At 43.7% G+C, this 26,252-nt stretch overlaps 1 protein-coding gene across 5 annotated transcripts in view; it reads right to left on the reverse strand.

Annotated features, from left to right (window-relative positions):
- The window catches only part of Dclk1 (doublecortin like kinase 1), a 299,545-nt gene that overhangs the window by 56,480 nt on the left and 216,813 nt on the right, over positions 1 to 26,252 (reverse strand). For 2 of the 5 annotated variants that reach the window (XM_048424463.3, XM_048424462.3), the window contains exons 6-8: positions 18,488 to 18,582; positions 4,132 to 4,264; positions 1,248 to 1,356 (exon numbers count right to left, since the gene is read on the reverse strand). In XM_048424463.3, the coding sequence (XP_048280420.1) occupies positions 1,248 to 1,356; positions 4,132 to 4,264; positions 18,488 to 18,582 (337 nt within the window). Of the gene's footprint in view, positions 1 to 1,247; positions 1,357 to 4,131; positions 4,265 to 10,237; positions 14,922 to 18,487; positions 18,583 to 26,252 lie in introns of those variants that run through there. The other 3 variants (XM_048424465.3, XM_048424464.3, XM_048424468.3) reach the window with 2 other exon arrangements.

The following is a 26,252-nucleotide window of genomic DNA, read 5'->3' on the forward strand; positions in this document are numbered from 1 at the left end:
GCCACCCGTTGCTCCTGACTCTACCTCATGCAGAATAAGTGCCACAGCAGGCTGCTAGGCTGTGAACATCCCAGCCCAGCTGGATTACAGAGGGGAGTGAAATCTGAGAGCGACTGTTGAGGGCTGCTTAATGGGGGCTTTGCTGTCTTGAACGAAAGGCATGCCAGGGTACAGCACCTAGGAGGGATGCTGATTCAGGTAAATCCTGGTGATGCGTGGTACCCTAGGCAGGCCTCCAGTTCTAAGTGGCTCAGACCCAGGTTCTTCTGTGCTACAGCTTCCTCATCGATCTCCTGGCCTGAGGAGTCCTCTCTAAGCAGTGATAAGACACAGGGCAGAGATACTTCTACAGGTTCCAAGAACTCAAGGAATGTCCAGCTCCCCAGGAGTAACAAAGGAGAGCAGGGGAACATGGAGAACCAGAGGGATGCCTCAAGGGATGAGCTAAATGCCCTCAGCACAGCCCTGGGAAGATGCCAGTTGTCCAAAGCCTCAGAACAGAACTCAGAGTCTGACGCTGAGCTGAAGTTTTTGAGGTCACTCTGTGCTGGCCGACACCGTCATCTCTCTACTTGGTATCCACCAGCTGCATCCTTGAACGGTCATCAAGAGCCTGGGCATATAGCAGGCGTGAGAACATGCCCGTGATCCTAACAGTCGGAAGGTAGAGGCAGGAGGATGGTGACTTTGAGGACAGCTCGCAAAGACCCTGGCTCCAAACCCAAAGGGTGTAATCCTGTACACTGAAGTCTGAAGACACTGGGTGTACAGTTAATCCGTCTGAAGACACTTTCGCAGATCAAGTATCACGTTTGTAGACACAGCACACAGGTGTTTTGAAACCTTTCGAGGTCATTGTCGTGTGTAATTTTATGATGGTGTATATTAGAGGTCAAACTCTAGAAAAGAGCATTCTTGAGAAGATGCACATGAGGAAATCTTCAAAATAACTTCTCAAGAAAACAATATAAAAACACTACCTGACAGAACTGGAAAGCTTTTCAACATACACTAGGTAAAAATGGAAGTATTTATATCTGAGGGAGCATCCCAGGAATTGTTACATTTTTAAAGTCTGCTTTTAGATGGCTTTTTGGCTATTATTTTTTAAATTCCTTTTGTCTCTGGGGTTGAGACCTTAACTTAATCCATATGTGTCTCTGTCTGAAAATAGAAACTGGACCATGGAAGCCATGAAAGCCAAGCACTTCTTTTAAGTTTCCCACACCAGCAGCCCCCCTGCTTACCTCTCTACGCATTCCTTGACAACAGCGAAATTCCCATCTCCTATTGTTCTCCCAACTTTGTATCGCTCTGTTATTGTGGCAGGAATCTGGAAGCCTTCCTCCGACTCTTCTGAAAGAATTAGTGGTGTGTTTTTATTGATTGGGAAGGGGCCACAGATGTTGTATGAAAGATACACTCCTAAGCATCATCTCACGGGCTGGAATCCATTCAGAAGTAATTGTGGGCAACCCCCCTCCCTTACAGGCTCATACAGACTCAATGGTCTTCACCAAGGCAAACAATAAATTAAAGACAGCCTATTGGGCCCACCTGGAGCGATATCCCTGCAGCTATGTTTTCTGCTGCAGTGGGGATTCAGAGGAGGAAATCCCGCATTTCAGACTTCATGCTCATTTCATCAACGACCTTCACTGAACACCCATTGTGTGCAGGGAAATAACATTCTTACAGACAGGGCAGAGGAAAAGGCATTTCTGGAGGAACGCTGAGCAGTCTGATATGCGACAAGCATGAAAAGGTCCTGCTGTTTGGACACCGAGCTTGACTCCATCCTGAAATGGATATCTCTGCAAAATTCCTTGTGCACTAAGTATCAATGAGCAGATTTTGGACAAATGTTCTCACCAAGCAACCTGCATGGCAGATGTCAAGTTTAAACCCTGATATCTATTATGTCTGAGGGCAGAACAGTTTTTGTAATAACACAACATAGTCTCCCTCTGAAAATGTATTTTGAAACATTTTACAAATGGCTAATAAAGCTTTAAATATCCAAGGCTGTAAAATTAAATCAGCCGTGCTTGGGTCACATAAATATGATGCGTCACTTTTAACATGTCGGGGGTATAAAAAGCCTCTTAAATCTGGGCTGTAAAATGTACATGCCTTAAAGTTATAAATCCCAGCTTTCTCCCAGGCAACCCGCGTGCAAAATGGCATAGGAGCCTAGTGAGCTTCCTCACAGTGCACTTCTCCTGGCCTGTCCTCATACACTGAGTCTCCCTCCTCAAAATAAATGTGGGTGCCCGGCAAGTTTTGTAGCTCACATTGCATGTGTGAGACCGGGGAAGAATGGATGGAAATTCATTGAGGTCCTTTGTCCTGACCTGCACACCTGGGGTGGCTTTTCTAGACAGTAAGGTAGAAATGCAGGGCACCTGCCTCTACTATGCCCCTGGGCATCTTCACAGCCTCCACACTGTGGATGGCAGTTCCCTCCTGGGTCACTGGAAGCTACCTTGGCAGTGCCCAGAATAAAGTGAGGGCTGCAGCCAGTCAATGCCTCCTCCCTTGCCCCATCCAGGAAAGAGTCAGGATTTTGCCTGTATCTGAAAGACCCATTCTGGGGATTTTCATCTTCTCCTTGAGGAGGGGAGGAAATGGCTGTGGGTCAGCTGAATTTACAAACCTTCTGGCAGATGATAGGGTCTTGGCAATATTGTATCTGGGCAATACAGTAGTTGTCTGTGGACTTTGGGATAATTGTGATCCTACAGATGGGATCACCTGTCCCTGACTTCCAGTGGAAACACTCCTTGGGACACCCATCCAAGACACAACGTTTGGGATTTTCATACCAACTATTGACAAAGGATCCGGTCCCTCTAGACTCAGCCTAGGCTTAGTAAAGGACCATTGCATTCCATTGGGTGAATACGGCACCCTGGAATGAAGGAGACTTCCAGGTGGCTGAACTACGGTTTCAATAATGCAAAAACGCTTGCTCTAACCATGGTAAGAAACAAACAATTCCCATGTGAGTCATGTGTCTTACTTAACATCCCAGAGTCCCTCAAAGGGCATACTTGGGAAAACACTGAGTAACATCATGTGAAGCACAGGAGGGCAGTAGTGGCTTCATCTCGACACTCTCACTTTTCCAGATTATTTCCCCTCATTGATTTGAGCCTGATTACAGCCCCAGGAGGACAGAAATGGTGACATTTAACAATCTATAAGAAGCTGAAGAGGCGCGTTACACACCATTCAGCCAGTTAGTAAAAAAAGTCAACTCTGCAATGCAGGTCATTTTCCGACATTACAGGCAAATTCTAATGCGAATTGGTTTAAGTTACAAGCAGTGGTCACCAGCAATGGCTTCTGGTGCGGGTGAATTGTCTGTATTCTGTCAATCATGTTTTAAATAAATGCTGATTGGCCAGTAGCCAGGCAGAACATATAGGTGGGACAACCAGACAGGAAGTAGAGGTGGGACAATGAGAACAGGAGTATTCTGGGAAGAAGGACGCTCTTCCGGCAGTCCTGCCCAGATATGAAGGAAGGAAGATGTGAACTGCCCCGCTGAAAAAGGTACTGAGCCATGCGGCTAACATATACTAGAATAATGGGCTAATATAAGTTATAAGAGCTAATATGAAGCCTGAGCTAATGGGTCAATCAGTTTTATAACTTACGTAGACCTTCTGTGTGATTCTTTGGGACCAAAGGACTGTGGGAACTGGGCAGGACAGAAACCCCAACAAGCAGGATCCTCATATTACAGGCTTCTTCCTGTCAAGTTCTGGTTTGATGGATTGAACTTCCTTTAATTGGAGTCTGCCTACAGGTGCTCACACACAAGGCACAATTGTCTTTTCGCTTACAAAAAGGGATTAGAGCTTGGGAGCACAAGGGCAGGTAATAACTGGTCTTCCTAGGCATCCCACACCCATAGTGGATGTGCAAGGACTCAGGCCAGCTCCTCCTTCCCATTCTCAGACAGTGGGTGCTCTTGACTGTAGAAGTCACCCACTCCTGTCCTCAATGACACTCCCCCAACATACACACACACACACACACACACACACACACACACACACAACCTTCTGGAGTTTGGCTACTCGTGTTCTAGACATTAGAGTTTTCAGAGTAAATTTAGCTAACCCTTCCTCCATCCCCCCTGCAAGCTGTGTTTTCTCTCGAGCGCATCACCTTCCCCAGGGCCGTCATTCTCATCCATTGAGCTGCAAACTTTTGTGGACGAAAGTGAAGTAGAGGAGCCGCCATGCTGAGAGATCTGTAAGGGAACAGAAACAGAATAAAACACCTGGGTCAGAGCGATGGAGCCTCCACACACCACACCCAGCCCGGGATCTCAGGAGCTACTGTTGCCCCTCCCAGGGAGGAACTGGTCTTCAAACTTGGCAAAGGAGGTCTTTAAGAACGGTCAATGAGGGCCATGGATCCCGCCCTCCCTCTTAGCCAGTAGGAGTTTGTGTTGACTAGGAATCATGGAAACCTGGATGCCCAGGACTTCTTTTCTCAAAATTAGCATCCTTGAGCTCCAGTTTGTCAGATTTCAAGACATCTCACTTCTGTCTTCTGGTCTATGCTGAGCGTCTCAAATGTGGTGCCATTCTGGCCTTAATTCTATTTTTACAATAACAAAGAGTCTCTTAAGTTAGTAGTGGACTATTTGAAAAAAAAAAAAGGAAATGACTCAGCTTTAGCAAAACTTTAGAGGGAAGTAGAAGAGTAGGGTTTGCACCTCACCCTTTGAGATAAAGACACAGTAAATAGGAGGTCAGCTTGGCATATGCTACATATGTCTGGGAGAAAGGCAAGAATGAAAGCCTAGGCCAGGAGAGTCTCCTGTAATTTAGATGGATTCTGACTGAAGACCCATGAGAGCAAACAGGGTACTGACTCCATTAGAGGGAAAACCAGCAATATTACGACTGGCTGGGAAGAGTATCTGAGAAGGGACGCTTCTGTCTCTGCCCCTACTTCTGGAGAAAACAGTCTGCACACAGTTATGCTATTTCTAAAGAGTGAACACAGCTTGTCCTAAAAGATCTTCCTTCTGTTCCCCTGGGTTTATCCACTTGGTTGGCCTGATGGGAGCAGGAGGCGGTGAGGGGGCGGCATTGGCTCATGGTGCTGGCTGTCTGTGGAGCAGAGAGAAGGGAGAGCGGCTGTAGTCGCATTGATCACGAAGTGGTGATGAGAAGCAAACTTGACCTAAATTTCCTCTGCTCACCCGTCTCCCATTCAACCTCCACCCCGTTCCCTCCAGCTACAGCTGAGCCCAAAGAGGGCGGAGGAGTGGTCTGTGGCTCATACCCAATCGCCTCCTGCACAGAAATCCCAAATACCTGCCTCATCATAAAACAGATTTATGTGGTTGGGGATATAACATCTAACCACTCCAGGGCCATCTGAGGCAAGCACCATAGGACATTTCCTGAGTGACAAAAGGACAAAGATGGATATAGCCCATTGGTGAGTTCATTGATGTTGACAGGGTTAGAATGAGAATTATACTAAGAGTGATCCTTCTGCTTCCTTGAGGGCATTTTAGAAGTTTTGATATTACTGTTGCATGCCCCCAAATGTCATTTGCATGAATAATGTACCTTGTGCTTCCCTGTATCACAAAAATCTTCCCCCAATAAGCTTGGTGACTCGAGCTGTCTTCCCATCTTCTCTCAGCTAGCTTCCTTTTGACTAGGAATATCATAGATTCAAAGATCCTGATTTTGAAACAGAGTTTTTGCTTGCTTTTTTTTCATGTATAACCGTACAGAATCACAACCCACCATGTTGAAGGCACAGAAAACGTGTCAGCTTCGAAGTCATACTCTACTGCCTCTCAAGAACGCCTGTCTGCGAAAACTTTACACTTAGAACAGCTGCATGGGAGGCGGAGACAAGGCAGATTCATTATGCTGCTGACCAGAGAAAAGAAACATGAACAGGACCACACTGGAGGGGAAGATGAGCACACTTCAGAACAGCAAGATGGTCTCCAGCATCATTCCAAGTGCAGTGATGATCCGGGCAGAGAAGCTCGAAATAAAACAGCTAGGCTGGAGAACATATTTTTCTGGGTTTTCTAACCCTTGGTCTTCTCTCAGCGACATAAATGACGCTTCCCCATGTAGGTATGTCATGGTTTGAGGTGGCAGATGACACCTTGTCATGTTGTATTCGGTACTTTACAGCCTGATGATCCAAGTTAATAGGCAATAGCTTGTTCGCTTGCAAAGACGCCACAGTTTATATCGTCAGTTTAAAAAGCCGCCTCTGTTACCAAGGCCAACAGGTGCTCTGCACAGATCACTGACCCGACACCATGGTGACATCTCTTCGATATACCCATCGATAAACTTGCTGCATATTATTCAGCAAACCGTCTTCCTGCCTGATGAACTGCGTTTTCAGCAGAGTCGCAAAGGCCTGCTTCCAAGAACGCCTGCACAGCGTCAGCTGTGTTTGTTTTGTCGTACGAACCAAAGTCCCCCAATCTTTCTGAGCTCAGCTTCTTTTGCATTTTTTAAGAGTAGGGTCAATGCAAGTACGCCGATACCGACCATTGTTTTGGCTTTTTCAACTCTGAATTCGTGTTTTGAAAATGCAACCCACGCCATTCCAAATTCCCTGCTGGTGGAGACTAGCAGTTGCCTGGTGGTTTTAAGAGAAAAGCTTAATTCGGTATAAAGAGGGTACCCTGGTAATGGAAAGTTCTAGTTTTCTTTATTACACTCAAGTACAATAAATCTATTGACCTTCTAAGGGCATTATCTCTTCTGTCTCCAAAGAAGCAAGAAGCTGGACAGTACACACTCCTCAAAGGCGATGAGCATTTATGGACCCAAAGTCCTTCGGGAACTGAACTGGACCTTAAATGCAACCTTTTCTGCCATATTTCCACCCAGAGATCAAATTCCCCGGTACAGTCCGGTGCAGCTAGCACCCTGGACATTTTCTACCCGCCATTCTTATTGCCCATTTCTAGGGTTAACCAGTATGAGTGGAATCCATTGCCACAAGACAGAACTTCAGGCTTTGGGCAACAAACAGGACTCCCCCTGGGTCTCCTGGCTCCGCCTGCACATGCCGGCATTTTCCTGTTCATCACCTGATAAAGATCTGAGATTCTCCCCCACTCCTGGAGGCCCACAGAGCTGTCGATCCTCTTTGAACCCAGGACTCAACACTGAAACAACCGTCTAAATGTGTTCTCACCAATACTAAACCTTCTTCCTCGTGAATAGAAAATTAATGCACTTCAAGATCATCCTGGCTTCTCCTCAGAGCCACGTTTCAGTGTTTGATCAGCCTCACAGGTGAACCCGCTTCCCTATTTGAGAGGTTGACTTATGACTAATTCCTGAGACTTTATTTATGTTAAATGCCATCCTTAACGATATTCATTTATTTTATATTCTCTCCTAGACTGTTCATTTCTGGATACAGGTTCTGCCATCCCACCCACTACTTCTCCTTTCCCCTCCCTTCCCCCACTCCTGTAATCAGAATGGCTCTCTGTGGGAGCTGTTATGAACCTGCCTAGGTATACTAAGACACTTCGTCTCTCCTGGAACATTATGATTTCATTTGCATGTCTGGCTTGGAAGCAGTCACAAGCACATATAATGAGCTCTTTAGAAGTGACCTAATGAGATCAGCCAGTCCTTCATCCTGATCAACAGACATCGAAGGGACCGGCTGCTTCGATATAAAGTTGCTCTACCTAGCTCTACCTACTTTGACGGGAAGCGGACAAACCACTGTAGAAGGTCCACGCTGGTGAGACTTTTATGTTTATTTCGATTAGTTTGCTAATTCAGAGGCATCTGGGCCTATAGTACAAAACACACGGCTATTTTAGAATGGAACACAATTAGCCGCTCCGAGAGGTGCCGTGACATTCGAGATGTCATCGCCTCCCAGTGGAGTTAATGAGAACCATTTGGGCAGGTTGCTGACACCTGGAGGCTTGTACAGAACACCTCCATAAAAGTGCTGCCTTGGAAACACACCCCGAGCACAGCGATTTAGCCTGGAATCGCATAACAGATGGGGATGGACGTTGCATACTTTTTGAAGTAAGTGAGAAAGCTGAGCTAGCAGCTCCAACCACATTTTACCAAGACGGATCTGACGACGGTGCCGTCAAAGAAACAGTTCATTTTTAAATGTTATGAGTTACTTATGCCATCTGTATGAATGTTGTCACTCAGCCAGGGTCCACACTGCCTCAAGATTTGGAGACTATCCAGTCGATACAATTGACTCATGCGGTGTAGACAAATCTACCCTATAACCCAGCTTCGACTGGATAATAGTACTTTCTCCAGATTCTACCTTGACATGTAGTTCTGTTTTGTTGATATGGAAAGGGGCTAAGAAGAACCAAGACACCAAATGCTCGCCCTTGATTGAGTTCTGAATTAGCTTTATAAAGGAAGCCTAAGAAACAAATGCTTCACAGACTAACCACTGTCTGAGAAATCTTGACGTTAGGCCTACAGAGAGTTTGAAGACAACCCAATAAAGCGACCTGAAAAAAATAATGCTTGTGTGGGACACTGAAGGCTTGTAAGAGCTTGCGTGCTATAGGAAAACCATGCATTTATTTACTCCCCAAGGGCTTGGATAACAGAAGGCTCATGGTACCTGCAGCAACTAACAGAAGCCCACTCTTTGAAACAAGGCAGGCTTTGTCTACATTATTGATGGTGTGTTCATCCTAAATAAACTCTAAGAAATACACAATCAAATTAATAACCAAGAATAAATATTGGCATCTTTAAAAACTCAGAAAGATTTGGTCAAATTGTTTACAAGACCAGAAAACTATCACTCAGGAAATTGGGTTGTTGACAGGAGGAACACGTGGGAATGATGACCTCGGACTCCATCTTTGCTAGAGAGACCATGGGAGCTAAGACTTCAAAAGTGAGAGGATTCGTTTACAGTACCATCCCCGATGCATCAGGTAGTTGGTCTCCTTCGCCTCTGCTTCAGAACCGGAACATTCAGGCAAAGATCTTCACACCTGCCACGCAAGCTGCTCGTCCAGAGCCCATTACACTGTGCAGCTTAATCACACCATTTCACTTTTCAGAAACCCACGCTTGGAAGGGGTTGGCAGTGTTAGCTTCTGTACCCCATGGATTAGAATCATTCCCTTAGGAATTTTCTCCTCAAGTTTTCAGTCATTAACAAGGAGAGCTCACAACTCTCTTAGGCACCTACTTCATTTAAATTTAATCTGTTACCCAAAGTATGAATGCATTTTGGAATTATAATAAATTTGGAAATCTTCCTCTAGTCGAACCATTGTAGTGATAGATACTGAATAAATTTATCATGGAAACAAGAAAGAAAAAAAATTATAGCCAATTAATATTAAGCTCAACAGAAATCTAGTAAAAACGCTAGATTTAAAACTGTAGTGATTATCTTTTATAAGTTTTTAAAGAGTTACATATTTATTCTATGTATATGAGTGCTCTATTGACTTTATGCCAGAAGAGGGCATTAGAACCCACTAGAGATGGTTGTGAGCCCCGGTTCTGTTGCTGGGAATTGAACTCAGGACCTCTGGAAGAGCAGCTCATGTTCTTAACCACTGAGCCATCCTCCTCAGTCCTGATCTTTTCTAATTTTAATGAAAGATATTTCTCCTAACTGGATGAGCAGAATTTTTTATTCTTTAAATACTGTACTATGAATTAAACACATTAATTTTTTCTGACAAAAGGGTGAGGTATCAAACGCTTTTGAAATCATTATTTAATTGTAATTTATTGAAGATATTTACCCAACATTTTAAAAAACAAGTAGCCTGTATACAAACATACTCACATATATCTTCCCACTGAAAACTCTATGACCTTAGGGAAAAGGTCATTAATCCCAGGAGAAAGCTAATATGAATTTTTTTAAATGCATTTTTCATTTCCCCTCCAAGCAAGTTGCCGTTTTGTCTGATAAATTCACCTTGAAGGCCATCCTGAGAGGAATGCGTAGTGCTAATTGCAATGCAGCCCATGGAAAGAGCATTTCCTGTCAAATAATCTTACTCTGTTTGCCCGTCAGGACTTTATACTTCATGTGTGCTATTCTGTAGCCTGTCCAGCATCACCTGCTGTTATTACTCAGTACAAGGAGGCTGTGTCCAGGGTGACGAAGGCAACCCTTGCCCCACACAGTTATTTCGGTTCTAGCCATCTAGCCAAAAAACTCACTGAACAACATCGGCAGTTTTTCCTGTTTATTACATGGTTTAGCTAAGCTGCTAAATGTCACAGAGTTAAGTTCAGAAAAGGGTAACACGGTTGCATTGAGAAACACAAGGTACAGCATTTTACGAGGGCCCAGGAACGTTCCAGACTGGGCAGTCCGCCGGAGCTTTCCGTTAGTCCCCATCTCCACAAGCTCTGCAGGTTGCCTGGAGTGATGTGCTTTCCAATATCCCTCTCTTAAGACATTTTAATACAAAATACTTTCTAAAGAGACTATACATCCAAGCAACTCCAATTGCGATGGTATGCAACCTTCATAAAAAAAAATCCAACTTTATAACATTCATAGTGTTTCAAAGAGTCCTCAGAAGTAAAATGGGAACTAAGTTCCTTGCCTGGCAATTAGTAAAAGTGCCTCAAACACACATCACAGTAAAAATTAACTTCCATATTCTCTGCCTAATAACCTTCCAATATCTACTACCTTGGCTTCAAAACCATCGTGTGGCCATATATAATACAAACACCTAGTGTCTCATGCTTCGCTTACACTACCTCAGAATTTATCCATCACCTTTTATTACAACAAAATACATTTTAAAGACACCATATGTCATGCGCCCTTAACATTATAGTGAGGGCCTCAGATTTTCCAGTTTTCCCTACATGCGTTACAGGTACAACATTACAAGTATTTTTCAGCTGACAGCTAATATGTTGCATCAGGCAATTCTTATAATGAATTGAATGTTATTTCTGATTTCCATAGTATTCCTCTGTGGGTTCGCTCAACCCAACACTGCTGACACAAACATGCACAATTAGAGGCGCTGGCAAGGCTAATGCAAATGGGCACAGATGAGCAAATAAATGTACACAGACAGCAAGCGTCAGTCAATAAACATCTTCCAGTGTGTATACACTCATGTAGACACACATACACACATGGCAAGTATCCGCAAAAGAGTTTAACAGTTTATAAGCATGGAAAGAACACACAGGATGGCCTTACATGTTAGCTGGCTTTGTAACTAAAGGTCAAAACTACTTTGACGTTTTCCTATTTTTGTTTCAGCCTAACGCTCAACTACCCACAAGTCTAGACATCATTTTGTTTAGTGAGCGCAGATTGATCCTCACTGTTGCCAGCAATATACACACAGCAGGGAAATATCATTGCATTCAATCAATTTACTCACTGGACATAGAGAATTTGCATTTAACCAGTGAGCATGCACATTTAACAATCAATGTAAGATTGGATTTGCTTGGATTTCAATTTTTTGTTCGTCTGGATTTCAGTTAATTGGGATAAACCAGTACAGGTGAATATCTGGAGCTGCTTCATCATGCTAATTTAACAAACTGATTTTGAGCTTAAATGTGTACCAACTAGTATGCACACCCCCAAATTTAGGACATAAAGCTTTACATACAGTTCTACAAGAGCCAGTAACTTATAAGGCCACACCACAGATATCACCGTCATCCTTCACGTTCTATATACATACACAGATGTTTGCGTAGGCACACCCACATATACACCGAGTCCTGCAATTGCACACAAAGACCTACACACCTATATAGATATATGGCCACCATAGAAACAGCTCAGCAGAGTTCAACAGCTAAAATACATGGGTTTATCTTCTAGGATTACTTTTATGTATTTCAATTCACATTTATTTGTTTTTTAAAAACGAGGCTTTTAGACTTCAGTATTTTTAAATGGAAACAAAAGCACTGCAATTGTATGTAAAGCCAGCTACGGATGCAAAGCACATGCGAGCAAAGCCCCCCTGGCTGCTTAGCATACGGCTCACAGGCAGGGTGCCGGTCAGAGCTACTCAGATGTCTGCAGAACATGGAATCGGGTTCTGAAATGTAAAGGTGACCTCCTGTGTGCATGCAGGCATGTGTACAGATGGGTGAGCCTCAAACGTCCGGGTTAGAAACCTATGACAGTACAGAGCTGCTGCTAGAATCAAGACTCAAGACAATGACTATTCCACATGGCTTTCAAGTTCACGCTGAACGCCATGCTCTGTGTATGGTTTTTGGCTTCTAAAATGCTGAAAGCAGCAAACTCTTTGCAGCATCTTTCTCTCCAGCTTTGTGTAAAAAGAAAAAACCGTAAACACAAATGCAAAACCCCGGAGAGGTCAACACAGCATAGTCTGCATTAGAGGTTCATCAGCAGGAGAAAGCTGTCCGTCTTGTTGGATGGCGCCCTCCCCTGCTCAGAAGGGCATTCTTAAAGTCAGCGACTAATGATGTAAAAAGACTTCGAAAAGTAGCCACATCTTAAGTGACTGTAAATTACCCATCGGGTTCCACCAACGAACGGGTGTGCTGCTTGGATATTTAAATGTTCTGCTTTAGTAGAATAGAATTATCTCCTGCAGAGAAAAAGATTTCAGAGTATGCTATCTCAATCTCGGAGGGACTTTAGTTTCAAAAAGTAAACGAGATATATGGCCCTTGAACAGTCCTTTAATAGAAGTCATGTGTTCAAAGATGAAATGCTGCGGAATAGCATCTCTCTGGAACTTCCTGAACCGAAAGTTGGCCATAATACCTCCTGGCAATTAGTCCAGGTCCACTCTCTTTATGCTGTGTCTAAACCAAGCCGTGGGCTTTACAGCAATTGGCAATACTTCCTACTTACACAGAACAAATAGCATGTATTGGGCCTCTCTAGGCGGTAGTTGTCCCTGAGCCTGGCAGCACAAGGGAGCTGAAATTACGAGACTTTGTAGTTTTGTTCTGGACCATCTGACCCACTGCTTTCTTTGCATTTTTGACAGGCTAGTCAAATACATACTAATCTTTTACGGGTTCAACTCTATTAAGCAATGCATTTTACAAAGACATAACACTGTAGCAGACAGCGCGGGCATCCTCACAGATGTTTAGTGTCTCAGCTAAGACAAGGCAGCCCTTTGATCTCAGCAGGCGTCTCTGTTCACGTCTATTGGAAACAGTTTTAAAATCTGAAGTCTGAAGCAGGTATGATTGTTTTCTGTCCTTTCAAGATGGAGGGATCAGTCCGCAGTTCTCAAATAGCATACCCAAAAAGTGTCCTCCTCTGACAGACAGGATAATGAGACACTAATTATGACTCGGCTAAATTTTCAAATGCTGGTAGGTTGCCTGGACGCTTTATTTTTCTTCTCCAGTCGGAATATTTTATTCACTTGTCAAGTGAGATGGTAACAGAGGTAACTATAAACCAGATGGGGAAATTTGCTAGTTGAACAGTCTACTGAGGGAAATAAATCAATAACATTTGAAACTGTATGGCAAGGGAATTCCTCTCCATCTTGAATCAGGCATTTTCAAATTGTTTTCAAGAAAAATTTGAAAGAAATTTCAAGTAAAAGGCTCCAAGTGGCACCATACATTTTAAATCTGTCACCCTACTGAGATATGTCAAGCCTGGAGAATATAAAATCCATGCTTCGTTAAGTCTTAAATTGTTAGTGTTTGAGCTAGTAAAAAGAAGTGGTCACGGGGTACGGTCTAAATACAATACACCATACACATTGATTTCTAACATCCAGATTTAAAAATAATTGCTTTACGTTGAAGCAAAGCTGACTTTCACTTTTGAAACTAGAGAGCTAGAGGAGAGGAATTAGTAGGTTAACATTTAACAGTGGGTTATAATCATAGACGCACTTGGTTGACACAAAAGGAGTTTTGCATATAAAGATTTCCCAAAGAAGATTCAGGAACAATCAGAATAGAGCTTTGGATCTCTGTGGGCACAATGTACACAAGCCCCATTTAGAAGAATTTCAATTCTCAAACTGAGTTTTGTTTTGTTTTGTATTTTGAAAAAAAAAAAGAGCAAGTCAATTTTTGTTTTTAGGTCAAAAACTTCACACAGCTGGGAAAAAAATCTAAATATATTGTTGGTGTTGTAGGGAAGCACTGTATAATTAATAATAATGCCAAATTCTTCATTTTTCCATGTAGCTGAAACTATTTTTATAAAAGATAATCTTGGAAAATAAAATCCACGTGACAGGAAAAGCAGAAAAGATTCTTCCTGTCTAAAATCAGTTGTGAGACGTCTCCTACAGGAGCTCCTACTTCTCTTCAGACATTCATTCAGAAAAAATCATGAAGAGGTTTTGCAGTATTTTACAATAAAATAACTAAACAACCATACGATTTTTTTTTAAAAAAGGGTGTACCTTTTAGAAAAACCATGCCTGCTACTGTTACTTAAATTTGTTTTATATTAAGTGCAGAAAAATTGTATCTATATGTCTACGATGATTTTTTAAAAAAGCCCATTTATAGAAACGGGGACTCTGTAATGTTGGACTGTTAGGGTGGTTCTTGTACTCAATATTAGATTCATATATGAAATTTGCCTGGAACCAGACCTTACTCATAAAAAGTGATGGAGCAAATATTGTATTCAAACTCTCCTCAGTTACATCAAATGGAGGAGATACTTTAAAAAATTCTTCCAAGTAAGAAGACCATGGGTAGAAAATGTCTGCATGCTTGCTTTTGTATGTCTTATTTATGCAAAACTCTTTTGTGCATTTTGCTGTTAGACGCTTGCTTAGAAAATGGGAAATCTTGATCCCATCACAAACCATACATATCGCTCCATTGTGTCTTTTACACTGAGTCTCCTACTGAGTCCAAATCATCCGACGAGAGGGGGCGGTACAGGTCCTGTAAGACGAAGGGCAGGACAGATTCGTTTACTCATCTTTCTCGGGTTCGCTGTCGCTCCCCGAGGAGCAACTTGGAAAGGGATGGGTCCTTGGCTTCTGATATCACTAGAACTACTCAACTCATCAGCTTTGGACAAGAGAGAGGATAACCCAGGCAGACTGACGATTTCATTTCATCGGCACGACAAAGGCTTCCTGCGCTATCAGGGCTCCTTCCTGCCTTCCAGCGTGCCCAGGTGGAGTTCTGGCCCTTGCTGCCAGCCAAGACCAACTGCGCTATTCTGTGCGTAGGCAATTCTCCTATGGACTTTGTCTTCCCATTCTGGGAAGAGGAATGTGTTTGCCTCACCAAATAACTTATGAGAAGCAGCAGCTGGCACACAGGATATTCTGGGGTGTAACTCCAGTGTGCAGTTGCACATACACAGTGTGCACCCAACACACTTTATCCCTTCCCAGTTTTATGTTTGGGTGCCCGGGAGAAATCTCCATTATCCCCATCCCCATCCTGTCCCAACTATTCTTCTAGTTCCCAGCCCCTTCTCCATCTCTTCCCAGCCTCTCCCTGCCTCTGTCTGCTACTATATCTCAGTGTTAGTAGCCAAACAACCAGCTTAGTTCTACCAGGAGCGTCTACAGATGGCTCTTTTCCAGTTTGGGGGCACCCACTCCTACATCCTCTGCTGGATCAGTTAATCCACAAGAGTCAGCGATGTGGGAGTGTAATGGGGAGCTTCATTCAACCTACACAACATAACACATTTTTTTTTCCCTTGATGTCTTAAGAAAAGGGTCCAAAAAACATTCATGGATGGGAAGAGAGCCTCAAAAGTTGACTTCTGAGGCCAGGCAGGCACTTCTAGGTGGCCACTTAACTAATTGTGCTTTGTGTATATCGGAAGGGCACTGGGTCCACTGTCTCCAGGGTGTTTATGAAGAAAGTGCTGTGATATGCTGACGTGTCTCTCATATGACTATTCTAAAATGTCAAAAAGAAGTCATTTAGAAACATGATCTGAAGGGATGGAAAGCAGCCTAAATCACAGTTAATGCGAGTAAAATATAGACTTTTTCACTTGTAAAAAAAATACATCATAATATTCTTTTTAAAAATTAGCTTCTGCTCCTGTATTTAAGGTATGTGTATGTACATATATGTGTGTGTAAGTGTGTCTGTATGTGTGCATGTGTGTATGTGTGTGGGTCTGGATGACTTTGTCAACTTATTTTTGGGGTATGTTACTAGGCAACACAGAAAGAAAAAAATAGAAGAGGCTACTGTTTTCTAATTTGCAATAAAAGGAATGAATTTATTCTTTGCAGTGTCTTCTTTTAGCTCAGGCCATCTTTCACTTACTTCAGCATTTCCTGCGCAGAAGAATAGCCAACTATTTCAAAAGAATAATAAACAAATTTGAAACAGGAACAGTTTTAAGGGCTATTCTGGTCCCATTTTGACAGGGAGGGGTTATTCGACGCAGTTGTCGACACAAAAAGATGAAAGTGCCTCTCACCAAAGCAGCTGGAAAAGTCTCCACGGTACATAGATGGAGGGTGTCCATAAATTCAAAGGCTTGGAAACAGAGCCATCTTGGAATATATGTAGCTAAACTCAAAAGCCTAGCAACTAAACCATCTTTGAATGCGTTCGGTATCCTGCTTACAACATGTGTTTAATAAATGTTTTCAGATGGTGATAAACTCTCTGTCCTTCTAAAAGTAAGCGAGAGAATGTTGGCTTCCTCAGTGATAGCGCCAACCCGGTGGTTTAGAAGGCAAGACGAAAAAAATCTGTCAGAGAGCCACACCTGTTAATTATTTCTGAAGTGCTACAACAAAGTGTTAATTATGTAAGTCAATGCCTGCAAAGCTGGATGAATTTTTTCTGCCTCAGTTGAATGAAAAAAAATTCCACTGAAGCCAAGAAGAAAAAGATGCAAATTCTGACCTCATTTTCTTAGTAAAGGACAGCTGAGCGAAACTTTTAACTCCCAAGATGGAGGGGTCCCCACTAGAAACACCTCGAGAGAGAAGCTGGCAAGTATTCCGAATCATTCTGAATGTAGTCTCAACAACTAAACCTGAGATAGATCAGTAAAGTCTGAGACTGAGTTCAATGGATCAAAAGCTATTTTGGTTTCTACGCTAGGTGTGTTCTCTGAAGCACACATACTCTCCTAGAGAGAGGATGCTCCTGAGACATTCTCTATGCTAGACCTCTGGCTGTGTCTACAGGGTGGAGCCTTGCTAGCTAGCATTTGTGAGCACAGAATGGCCACACTGGCTCTTTCCTCACCTAGGGACAATCTCTTAAGACCGTGAATGAATGTAGCCAATTCTGCACTGAGTAGCTCATCAGTGGTTCCTGAAATCTCTCAGAATGGAAGGCAGATTTCTCTAGTGATCCCACCATTGAATAGAGAAGCAGATATAAAACACAGGCTTTAGCAGACTGTACAAGCTTGACTCAACGCCAGGAGAACCAGCAGAGAAAGATATTTGGGACAAGAGGTTCAAATGACTGCAGACTCGCTGATTTCTTTTTGCCCCTCCCCCACTTAAAAATGACTAATGGGTTTTGGCAGCCTAAAGATCCAACTTGTGTAGAAAACTTGAAAGAAAGGGACTTCCATATCTGATGAGCTTAAATTTATCAAATTTAGAAGTTTCATTTAAATGCATAAGAGAAATTAAATTTTAAAAGTCTGACGTTTAATGGTTTCTGAGATTTCTGTTTGTTAAACCGTTTCAGTGGGCGCCATCATGCAAGCTACCTAAGGATACATATCCCCCTGCCTCTTTCCTGAAAGCAGGACCCTGAGGGGTTCATCTATGTTTTCCACCGTGCCCTTCCCTTTTTCCCTTTTCCAGTTCTTATCTTCTGGCCTTAGTATGACTAGAATGGATGAACAGCACAGGGAGTGAATTTTTTCATTCCAGATGAAGAACTAATGGTCACCCCCTTGCTTAGCCCGGAGAAGCTAACACCCGATCCAGTAACTTTTACACACTTGCCTCTGAGCTCAGTTGATTTCTCTGCTATTACACGAGAGGCTAAAAGTAGACACAAGAAGAGATGCTCGGTGTGGGTCCATTCACAAAACTGGCATCCTACGTTCCCACGGCCTACTTCATGGCTCCCCCAGCTGCTCTGGACCACCCTGCTTGCCTCTGCGCAGTTTCCCGCTAGGATGCTGCCTCCTTTGGCTGTGCCTTTCCTTCAAGGGGCTGGTGATTAATGGCAGTATCTAATGACATTAATGGCAACTAAGGACACTGGCATACATAATAAAGTGCATGCATTATGAACAAGCAAGAGGGCATTTAAAACGGAAGCAGCAAGGGTACATGTTACTCAGAATTAAAAGTGGGCAAACTTATGGAAACCGAGAGACCTGGGTGCTACCTGAGTCATAGCGACGGGGAGCGGCACACCTGAACGGGTTACCCCTTGCCCTGGCTTGGTCATTCCCTCCAGAGAAGCAGCACTTTCTGCTGACACCCATGCCACTCTGCACCGAAACCAAGACAGCTCTTAAATAGGTGGCTTGCTCATGTCCTTACCCTCTGCTTCCGCAGGCTTCCTGGGCTGGTGGGTGACGGACTTGGTGACTTGCCCGAACGTGGAGTGGAGAGCTGACTACCAGGGGTTCCATTGACTGGAGGTAGAAGGAATCACACACAGAGAAAAAAAGCACATTAAAGAACTTTTCACAACAACTCATCAGGAAATAAACAGAGAAGGGACATCGGCTGAAGAATTAGACCCATCATCTGACTCTTGAAGGAAAGCCTTAGGGAATACCCATCCTCAGACATTCACTGTTCCGTTAATCTTGGGTTTAACCCAGTAGCAGGTTACATAATTTAAAAAGATGTACTTTGCATAATTTTCCAGTGATGGCTTTATTTGAACCAAGACGGATATATTCATGAATGTGTTCAAGGCTCTGAGGCATCTTTTGGTGTGTGTCTTTAGTTTAGTTACCCACTGGGAGAAAATGATGAAATAACTCACAGGTGGGAGTCCCAAAGACTTTTACACATTCCTATATTCATTTATGTCCTGTCTACCCCCTAACCCAGCCAGATTCTGATGGGTCTGCCCCAAACAGGACAAAATAATTGCCCACAGATGCACAGAAACTCCACACAGTTGGTCTTTGTTGCTACTGAATTGATAAAAATCTGTCAACAGGTCCCAAACTCGGGAATTTTACTCAATACTTAAGTCGTAGAAAACACTGTCAGCAAACTTAGATGAAGCTTCAGAAGCAGGCAAATCTCTTTTTCTAACTAATACCACCTCTGAGAACACATACCTCCCTCCGTCCCCCCTCCCAAGACATGATTTTATAAAGACATCAGAGGCTGCCACTCTTGATTTGGCAACCCTGCAGATAGGGAGACAAGAAGACTCAGGCAGGAGAAACATCCATCCTGGAGGGTGCCCTGGGGGAGAGCCGGCGGTGCATTCCACTTACCTTCTATGAGTTCTAACATGGACACAGTCTTAGTGTTTGTCCTGACAACAGCCCGAGCCCAAGCCTCCTCTCAGACCAAGCCCCGCACCCGCAGATGAGGGAAGCAGTTGAACTAGCTAGGGACAGCTAAGGCTGCTCGGGAGCAGGCTGAATGAGACGCAGGATTCATCAGCAGATGCCTTTTCCTGCGTAAGGCTGACGTCTTCCTCGCGGCAGTGGGAGGTGCGGGTTCTGTCTTAGGCTACATCAAAGGTGTCAATTAAGCCTCATGCCAACGCGTTGCCACCGCAACCCCCACCAGACACACACTCACTCCTCACTCCGGAAGCCCCAGCCGGCTCAGTCCTTTGCACTGAATCATGAGGAAGCGCCTCTGGGGGCAGGCAACTCAGTGACTCATACAATAATCAAAACGACAGTAACTCGTCCAAAGCCCGGCAAGTTCCAGGTGATAAGGAAATACAAAAGTCTGTGTGTCTGTGACATTTTTTTCTTTCCTTTTTTTTTTCTATACACTGAGTTCTCATAAAACCTTAAGGGGTGAGGGGAGGGGAAAGCGCCTTGGTTCCTTTTGTCTTCTGTTCCAAAGATCTTTAAAATGCCACATAGAGTACCAATTGGTAGTGTTTCTTTAGAAATGCATTGATGACTGCTCTTAAGAACCCTTTTTAAAAGGGGAGGGGGTTGTTTATTGATGTTGTTTTTGCATAGCACAACAGCAAACTGTGACTGTTTTAATTTGCTTGTATGCCACGGGCCGTCTTTATTCAGTGAGTTCCACGGTTATGGTTTAAGGGACTAGACTCCCCAGACAGTGGTCTCTATGGGAAGGACTAGGAAACAGAACAAGTTTTCAGTGATATAGTAGATGCAGAATACCCACCCACCCAGGGAGGAGATGCTGCCCCTGGTGGTTGGCTGGAGGGCATCTTTTATTAAATTAACTTTCAAATTGCCCTCTTCGACTGTGCTTTACAGCTAAGTCATATTTAAAGGCTACACAGACTGGGGGGGGGGGGAGAGCAAACCCACACAAGAAACTTCTGCTCAGCAAGTGTGGATGCTGTAGGTAGCTTAGCTTATCGTAGCCTTACGGTCTATACTCCTGTTACATGCATAGGAACCTTTAAGATATATCATCTCATTTAAACTCGGGATGATTTTATGACATAAGCAATATTATTCCCCCCCCACCCCCATTTTACAGATGAGGGAACTGAGTCATAGACCATGAGCAATTTAAAAGCTAAAGGCTGAGATCTGAACTGCGCAGTCCACAACCCACAGGCAGTGCTGTTCTCACGTCTCTCAGGGCACCAGACTCACACAGGGTATGAGATTCATGCTAAGGAGTTCGGTTTATACTCAAAGGACAGTGAGAAGCTCTTGAATGATTTTACGGGGAACCAAGGGTCCAAAGTGCATTCTATGAACACTCTCAAGAGCTCCTACTCTGTCAAGAATTGATAAGAGGGGAACAATTCTGGACATGAGGCTATCTATCCCTTACAAGAATGACAAAGCAGGGTCAGCAAGATGCCTCAGCAGGTAAAGAAGGCTTTTGCCACCAAGTCTGTGGACCTGAATTCAATCCACCATTTCCTTCAACATTTCAGGTCCTATGTTTTCTTAATAATTTGAACCACAAATTCAGGGTCTCAATCCAACCAATCAACACATGCCGTACACGCTAGAAAACCCTTTCCTGTAGGTAGCTTATTACTGAATATCAAAGTTCCCCAAACATCTTAGGTTTGGAAACAGTTGACTAACTCATGGCTTCTTCTCACTAGCCTTAGATTCTATTTGCACTAATGAAGAGACTTTTTAAAAATAGAGTTAAAGGAATTTTTTCTCTTTTCAGCTGGATGCCTAGGGCTTCAGGCACCAGCTACTATGTGAAGTTGGTAATGGTAGACAAATCTCAAAGCAAGACTAATTGGGAGGTAAATGGAGTAAACATTTTGCTATATCCTGGCATGACCAGATACCATGTTTAAAGGAAGGAAGGAGGGGGTAGGACACGTTAGGAAATTGGATTGAGGATCCTAGAGGGAGAAAGGTTTAAGTGTGGAAGGATTGGGAGAATCTGCCGGGAGGAACATGAGACTCTAAGGAAGTGTGGAAAGTCACACGGGGACCTATTTTTATATGCTAATTAAATACAATCTTAAAATGTTGAAATGAAAAAAAGGCATGGCCGGGGATAATGCTCCTTCCAGAAGCTATAGGTTATTAAAGACAATTTCTAGGGCTGATATGGGGTCTTCCCCAGGAGCTGTTGGTTAAGGAAGTACTACTGGTGGTCAAAACAAACCAGCCTACTGCCATTGACCTTGCTGTCCAGGAGAACTTCATGGTAAAGCGCTGTTGCAGAAACCTCACACTGTGAATGCTGAATGTAGGTACTGGGTTCCCTGGATCTGGATCTGGATCTGGATCTGGCCTGGAAGCTTCTTTACTGGTAGCAGGCTGTGGTGGTTTGAATGTGAATGGCTTCCAGGCTCACATATTTAACTTTTGGTTCTCAGTGGGCAAACTAATAAGGCCAGATTAAGAGGTGTGGTTTTGGTGGAGGAGGTGTGTCTGTCACTGGGGGCGCTCTTTGAGGTTTCAGAAGACTACCCCAGGTCCAATCTCTCCTCCTCTGCCTCCATCTTGCTAATAATATGTTTGCTTTCCACCCCTGCTCCAATGCCATGCTTGCCACTGTGCTATCTGTCAGAACGATCATATATTACCCCTCTGAAACGGTAAGCAAGCCCCCGATTAAATGCTTTCTTCTATAAGTTACACTGGCCATAGAGTCTCATCACAGCAATAGAAAAGTAACTAGGACACGGCCTTTCATGGTGCCAGAAGGTGCTCTGCAGGCTGCTGGGGGAGAAAACTCATCACTCAGCCTTGACTCCTTGGAGCTACAGTAAGATCAAGCCTGGCAGGGTGTGTAATAGTGGCATGGACATTACGGTAGATAACCAACTACTTGCTCATGGGATTAGAGGCTGTACCACAGGAAGGTACCATGAACCTGGTCAAGAGTTGATGGCCAGGGAAACTGTATGCCTTCGAGGGAACCCAATACTATCTATCATTCTGCTAAACAGACATATGACTGAACTGTATTCTAAGTAGTCATGTTTATATCCACAGATTGGCAATGCTTTCAACCTTCCTAAAAGAAATTCTTACTAAGACTGGTAACAGTTAATGCAGAGGCTCATAACTGATTAAAATCCCAAGCCTCAGGAACATCCTAGAGGAGGAGACAGAAAGAATGGAAGAGACAGAGGACAGGGGGAGTGCCAAAAAGGAACCTTTTTGGACTTGACACGGATGTGGTACCGATGAACTCATTGTTGCTGCTGTGATCGACACAAGGTCCACACCAGATTACTCCCATCACCATTTCATCATGGGAAACAGAAGGTCTTGTGAGGTTCCAGCCCTCCTGAGGTGATACAGGACTCCTCTCTGAATGCTGTGAATGCCATTGGTTAATAAAGAAACTGGCTTGGCCTGATAGGGTAGAACAGGGCTAGACAGAAAAAAACTAAACTGAATGCTGGAAGAAGGAAAGCAGAGTTTAGAGAAGCCATGAAGTCCCTGCCTGAGACCAACAAATGCTAGATGGAACTTTACCCAGTAAGCCGCAGCCACGTGGCGATGCACAGATTAATGGAGATTGGTTAGTATAGGATGTGAGTGAGCCAGAAATACACTAGAGTCTTTGGCCAAGCAGTGTTTTAAATAATATAGTTTTTGTGTGATTATTTTGGGGCTGAGCAGTCAGGAACAAATAAGCGGCTCTCCTTACAACACCGAGAGCCTACTTGTTACTAGGGGGAAGGGTGTTGCTTTCTTCAGTCACATGGATAAGTTTTCCATGCTCCAACAAACAGACTCCCACTCCTGCGAGCAGCGCTAATTAACATAATGGACCACACATACATAGAAAGATATGAAATCAGGGTGGGGATTTGCTGGGGAGAAGGGTTTTAGCAGAGAGTGGGATGACAGAGAGCATTGGCGCGACAATGACTAACGTTCATCATACACGCATATGAAACTGGCAAAGAGTAAAATAAGCCAGCAAATAAAAATTTGGGAAAGTCAGGTGTGATGGTAGAAGCCTACACACTTAGCTGTCATGAAGCAGGTGCAGGAGGCTAGTATTTGAATCAGCCTGGGATACACAGTAAAATCAAGGAAACCCTGGACAAATAAGAAGACCAAGCAGAGGCAAAAAGGCACGAGGGCATCCAACTAGACCCACCACACACTGGAGCTTGCACACCACTAGGAATTTAAATGAGGGGAAAACCCAGCACTTCTACAGGGATAGGGACTCTTCTAAGTGATGAAAATGGCTGAGAAGCACATCCAGGAGACAACTAAGGGCGTCTGTGTGTCTCCAGGAGCAGCAGGACACAGACGGCTGAACAGACTCGCGCGACTTTAAAACACCAAGGTCTTGTCAAGTAGCATCAGTGGTTAGATGCCTCCCATTCTGCCCCAGTCAGTTCTCTGCACCAGAATCAGAGTGCACACAACCTTTGATCTGTCTGTCCTTTCTCTGGAAACACAGGCCTAAATGCTGCTATAAAAGGCGGACAGAGAGGGAGTAGAGAGGGGGAATACATAAACCCCTGGGGGTGCTCTACAGTGTGAGAGACGTTCAAAGAAAGGGCACATCAAACCCTCTCCATACTTACTACCGCCTCAGCTAGAATCCCCCGCCCTTGTTGGCTAGAATAACTAAGTGTTCATGGTCTCTTAAGGCTGTATGCACATTTGAAGATGTTTATGGTGTGAAAGGCAAAGCGACTGTAGCTCCATTTAACCTGCAAGCCTTTTCTCAAAAAAACCTTTTTTTTAAACACAGTATTTGTACTTATAATTTTGTCTTACCTTTAAACAAGAAGTCAATGAGAAACTTTTATCAGCATCTCACCAGAGTACATATATATATATATATATAATACATATATTATATACGTATATATCATATATATACATATATTATTTAAAAAACTAGAAAAATATTTAATAATGAGAATATATTACTTACAATTTTATAATTTACAATGAGAAAAGTTAAATAATTACTGTTACTTTAGCAGGGCCTTGCTAAGTAGCTCAGGCTGGACTGGAATGTGAGCTTCATGTTTTCAGCCTGTTGAGGGCTAAGATTAAAGCATGAGCTACCCTGCAGTTTTACAATAGAATTTTTCTAAGTAAAAAAAAAATGTCCAAGTGATCACGTCAACAGTTACTGTTCTGTTTCCCCTTCAGACTGCATATATACATTTCAAGCTGTTCACTAGGATGAAAAGCTCTGGTTTGTCCTTTCCCTCTCTTTATGGTTTAATTGCTACATGGGCACAAGTGGAATGAAATCCACTTGCCATTTCCTTGCCATCTTCTGAACTGAAAATCCCTTAGCTCTGGGACAGAAAAGGCCAGCATCAGTGGAGGAAGTGGAGGCAAACGGATGTCTATCTGGAGGTCCCCAGGGTAGCTGTCCAGGTGAGGTGCTAGCTGCCTTAGACTGCCCCTGACTTCTTGGCACAGAGGACCCAATAACTGCCCAGAGCCTCTTTCTGAGCCCTGTGTCCATGGTTTGCCACACTATCAGGGTGAAGTAAGGAAGAAGAACGAGAAAACACGTAGACTCTGAAAAAACAAAGATGGCGCTGCAATAGGTTCAGAATTAGAATTTAGGTTGGAATTGGAATTTAGAATTAGAGTTAGAATTTAGGTTAGAGTTGGGATTTAGGTTGAAATTGGAATTTAGAATTAGAATTTAGGTTAGAATTAGGATTTAGGTTGAGATTGGAATTTAGAATTGAAATTAGAATTTAGGTTAGACCGAGAATTAGAATTTCCCAGTTCTAATTTCATAGGTGAAACAGAGCTTTGAGGACTGCAGAAAGATCACCTACTGGGAAGACAGGATCACCAGGAGCAGCCAGCGGTGAAAGAAAAAGACACAAAGCTTGCCAGTTCATTCTAAAGCTCACATTTAAGCGACCGCACCAGGATCCCACCACAGTTCCCAGTGTTTCTCAGTTCATTCATGCAGTCAGCATTCACCAGAAGGTACCACGGATCCAGTATGTTAGAAGATGCAAGTTTTGAGTTTCTAACAGTTGATCCAAGGCTGTGGTTTAGAGAGCGGCTTAGGGACCACAAGCATCAGGTGTCAGCATGGCTGAGGGTAAGAAGCCCTTTTGCACCTCCATCCACCAACTGAGGCAGCATATCCTTCCACCTCAGCCTGGGAACCTGACTGGGGCAAGCTAATCATGAAATCGCGGAGAACATTCCCAGGCAAGCTCCCAAGGCCGTGTGTTCTTGCCTGCTTGAACAGCTGCATCGCTGTGGAGTTCCTATGAACACCTTGCTATGTGGCTTCCAGAATGGTTCACCTCTGTGTTCCCCTCCACCTCCAGCTCCTTGCACCGTGGGCTGTTACTTCCTTCTCACGGTTTTCTAGATTCCTCTGATCTGCTGTCAGAATGGCAGATGTTCCCCAGGGTCCCATTTTTATCTTTGCAAATCTCTGCATGGCCTGGGCAGAAGACTCTTACATTTCTATTGCTTAAATAACTGCTATGCTGTCAGCTCAAACCATCACTCCTGCTTCCTGACATCTCCAGAGCATCACCTGTTCTCCTGTCTAAAGTGGAATTCTACCCCTGCCCCTCAGACAATTGGAATCTGAGTTGCTCTCACCCTCACATCTGGATAAATCCACTGGTTCACAGCCCCTTTGAAGTTTCAATTTCTAACAAGGTTTCAGGTCTCTTCTGCTAATTTCTTCCCAGGGTGGCCACAAAAGC

This window comes from Myodes glareolus, chromosome 20 (genome assembly GCF_982192425.1).
Source record: "Myodes glareolus chromosome 20, mMyoGla1.1, whole genome shotgun sequence".
In the NCBI taxonomy this organism is placed as follows: Eukaryota; Metazoa; Chordata; class Mammalia; order Rodentia; family Cricetidae; genus Myodes; species Myodes glareolus.